General features: G+C 36.3%; 1 protein-coding gene across 1 annotated transcript; it reads left to right on the top strand.

Moving 5' to 3' along the window:
* Nucleotides 1–1,847: 1,847 nt before the first annotated feature.
* Nucleotides 1,848–2,801, top strand: LOC118999689 (olfactory receptor 8K1). Its single transcript, XM_037064388.1, has one exon. The coding sequence runs from the start codon at nucleotides 1,851–1,853 to the stop codon at nucleotides 2,799–2,801; it is 951 nt and encodes a 316-aa protein (XP_036920283.1). The 5' UTR covers nucleotides 1,848–1,850.
* The last annotated feature ends 525 nt before the right edge of the window (nucleotides 2,802–3,326 follow it).

Below are 3,326 nucleotides of genomic sequence, written 5' to 3'. Positions count from 1 at the left end.
GAGAAATATTTTTTACTTTTCTTAATGGAACATTCCTAGAATAATTAACAGAAACTAGAGTGCTCTCTCCCTTGGGTGATATTATGCAATATTTGTTATCCTTCAATCAGGATTAAAACTTTAACAAAATGAGTGTCAAGAGGGTAGAAGAACAGCTAAATACATTCTCTAATGACAGATGAGGATTAAAACAGCAGGAAATCAAAGTAGATTCTCCACTCAGGTGAGTAAAAAACACTGGTTTGAAAACTTCTGAGGGTAGACAACTTAAACCAAAGATCTTGAAGAGGATTATGTGCTACAAAACTTTTTTCTTAGCAATATACATCTTGTGACATTAATAGAATTAATGTGTAGGACATGTACATTTAGCCCACCTTAGTTTTCAGGTGAACTTACCGTTTCAGTTACCTCTTGTAGCAAGGATTTTTGTCTATATATACAAAGTATCTCTTCTGTGTTACTTTTTTATTTTCTATCTATTCAAGGTGATAATAATGAAAAGAAAATATGGTGTTTATAAAAATGTATTTTGAAGACATAATACAAAAAATTAAAAATTATCTTTAATCTGGATCCTGAGTCCACCCTCCATTATCTGAGTGACCATCGCTAATTTATTTCACTCTTGTGCTTTGGGTTCCTTGACTCTCAAATGGATACGGTTTTACTATCCACTTCCTATTGACTGTGCGCACCACATGAGTTAATATACGTGAAGTGCTCAGAAAAGTGCCCGACACACAGTGAGTCCCTTATCAGTGCTCCATAGTCATTTGTATTCTTCTTTCCATGCAGCTCCATTAAGAGATCCTGAATAACTGGAATAGCCAAGTTCTTTGTATGTCGAAGAGAGGGATGTATGATTGGAAAATTATTAGGAGTGATTCAATAGGCAGAAACAACAGATGTGTCAAATAAGGGATAAGCTATTAATAATAAAATCCTAAAATTCATATATCACAGCCTTAGATTTTGTATGGGGTAAACAAGCTGAATTTATAGTGATAAAGGCTGAAATATATGTTTATAATGGTCAGATTTCCCCCCATCACTGCCTGATTCATCATTCCACCAACAGTTTAGGAAGTCTTTTGTCTTGCTACTTTAAGCAGACGTGATGATTATCAATAATGTAAGGTATATAGTTTAGGTGTCTCTACTTGTTTACAAATTACTTGAAATATTGAAAAAGCTTGAAATAGATCAGTCTTTCAACATACTTTAAAATGACTTTAGATCAAAAAAGAAGGTCACAATAGATATATCAAAACAACCACTTCAAAATATCTTGACCCTTTAAGGCATACTTAACCAAAAGCTCAATAACTGTGTGTGTCATGTCAGTCTCAGACTACAAACAGCTAGGAATGCTTGAGGACACCCACCTGGGCCTTACCACTGTGGCAAGCCCCCCAGACACTTCCCTACCAGAGCCAGTGTTGTGGCAAAGTGCAGGAAGGCACAATCAGGGTTATTCAAGCAATCAGTTACTAGGTTACCCAGGGCTTTGTGAAACTGACCTTTACAGGTGAGGCAGCTTAGCTCTTTTTCTAACTGTGTAGTTGCAATACATTTATTTGAGATGGATGTCATTGATGTGAGTGTCCCAGCAATCAAAACACAATGGTTGGAACAGTACAATTGAGGAAGCTAATTGCTCAGGCACTTATACTACAGTGTAAGCATAGGTATTATAGTTTTGGCTTGATGAGAAGAGTTGTCTCTATTTATAATTTAAGACAAAGAAAATGTCTTTGTATCTTATATATTATGTATTAAATTCTCTTACAAGATAGCACCTCAGATGTAAGTATTCATTCTATATTTTACACAGGTTCCTAAGAAATATGGAGAAACACAATCACACTGCAGTGACCAAGGTAACTGAATTTATTCTCATGGGGATCACCGACAACCCTGAGCTGCAGGCACCTCTCTTTGGGATTTTTCTGGTCATATACTTGGTCACAGTAATGGGCAATCTAGGCATGGTCTTCTTGACCCATTTGGACTCCAAACTACATACTCCCATGTATTTTTTCCTTAGACATTTGTCCATTACTGATCTTGGTTACTCCACTGTCATTGGCCCCAAAATGATGGCAAATTTTGTGGTGCATGAAAATACAATTTCCTACAACTGGTGTGCTGCTCAGCTAGCCTCATTTGAGATTTTCATCATCGCTGAACTGTACATTCTGTCAGCAATGGCCTATGATCGCTACGTGGCCATCTGCAAACCTCTCCTCTACCTGGTCATCATGACAGAGAAAGTGCGCTGGGTACTGGTACTCACTCCCTATCTCTACAGCACATTTGTGTCACTGTTTCTCACAGTTAAGTTATTTCAACTGTCCTTCTGTGGCTCTAACATCATCAGTTATTTTTATTGTGACTGCCTCCCTCTGATATCCATTCTCTGTTCGGACACACGTGAACTAGAATTGATCATTTTGATCTTCTCAGGCTGTAATTTGCTCTCTTCCCTCTTGGTTGTTCTTGTATCCTACACGTTAATTCTTGTGGCCATTCTGAGAATGAAGTCAGCTGAGGGGAGGTACAAAGCCTTCTCCACCTGCAGCTCCCACCTGACAGTGGTGATCGTGTTCTATGGGACATTACTGTTTATTTACCTGCAACCCAAGTCCAGCCACGCTTTTGACATTGATAAAATGGCCTCTGTGTTTTACACCCTGGTGATCCCTATGCTGAACCCATTGATCTACAGCCTAAGGAACAAAGACGTGAAAGAGGCACTGAAGAGAACTTTAATTAATTGGTGCAAAATCCCCATTTAATATCTTAAGATTCAGTTGCACAGGTGGGTTTTTATTCAATATTCTGTCAGTTCAATTATAGTATCAAAAGGTAGAAATGTCTTATCAAGTAAAGTGTTCTTCTCCTTCTGAATAAAACACATTTCCCCTTATATCTCCATGTACTTTTCTTCACTTTAATCACATCAATTAATATAGTAGCCAGATAATTTAAGTTATCTTAATATAGTAGCCAGATAATTTAAGTTATCTTCAGATAATTTAAGTTCCAAATTATTTTTCAAGATGTAGAAATAAAGTAATTCACACCAAATTTCTGGTAGAATATAAACTTGCTGAGGTGAAAAAAAAGTCTTACATATTTAAAATGGTGTAAAATTAACCAGAAAATTAGTAATATGTATTTTATAGTAGCCATGGTGTATTAAAGATGAATAAGATTGGGTAGTAATGAATGTGTATGCAAGACAGAGAAGTCAAGAAAGTAAATGTGTGATTGGTTATTACACAGCAATAAATTTTATTAAAAATAAAGAATCAAGGCTA

The sequence above is a fragment of the Sturnira hondurensis genome, unplaced genomic scaffold, assembly GCF_014824575.4.
Source record: "Sturnira hondurensis isolate 20B ecotype Veracruz unplaced genomic scaffold, ASM1482457v3 Scaffold0015056, whole genome shotgun sequence".
NCBI lineage: Eukaryota > Metazoa > Chordata > Mammalia > Chiroptera > Phyllostomidae > Sturnira > Sturnira hondurensis.
The sequence above is the reverse complement of the archived record's forward strand: the minus strand, read 5'-3'. Positions and strand labels throughout refer to the sequence as shown.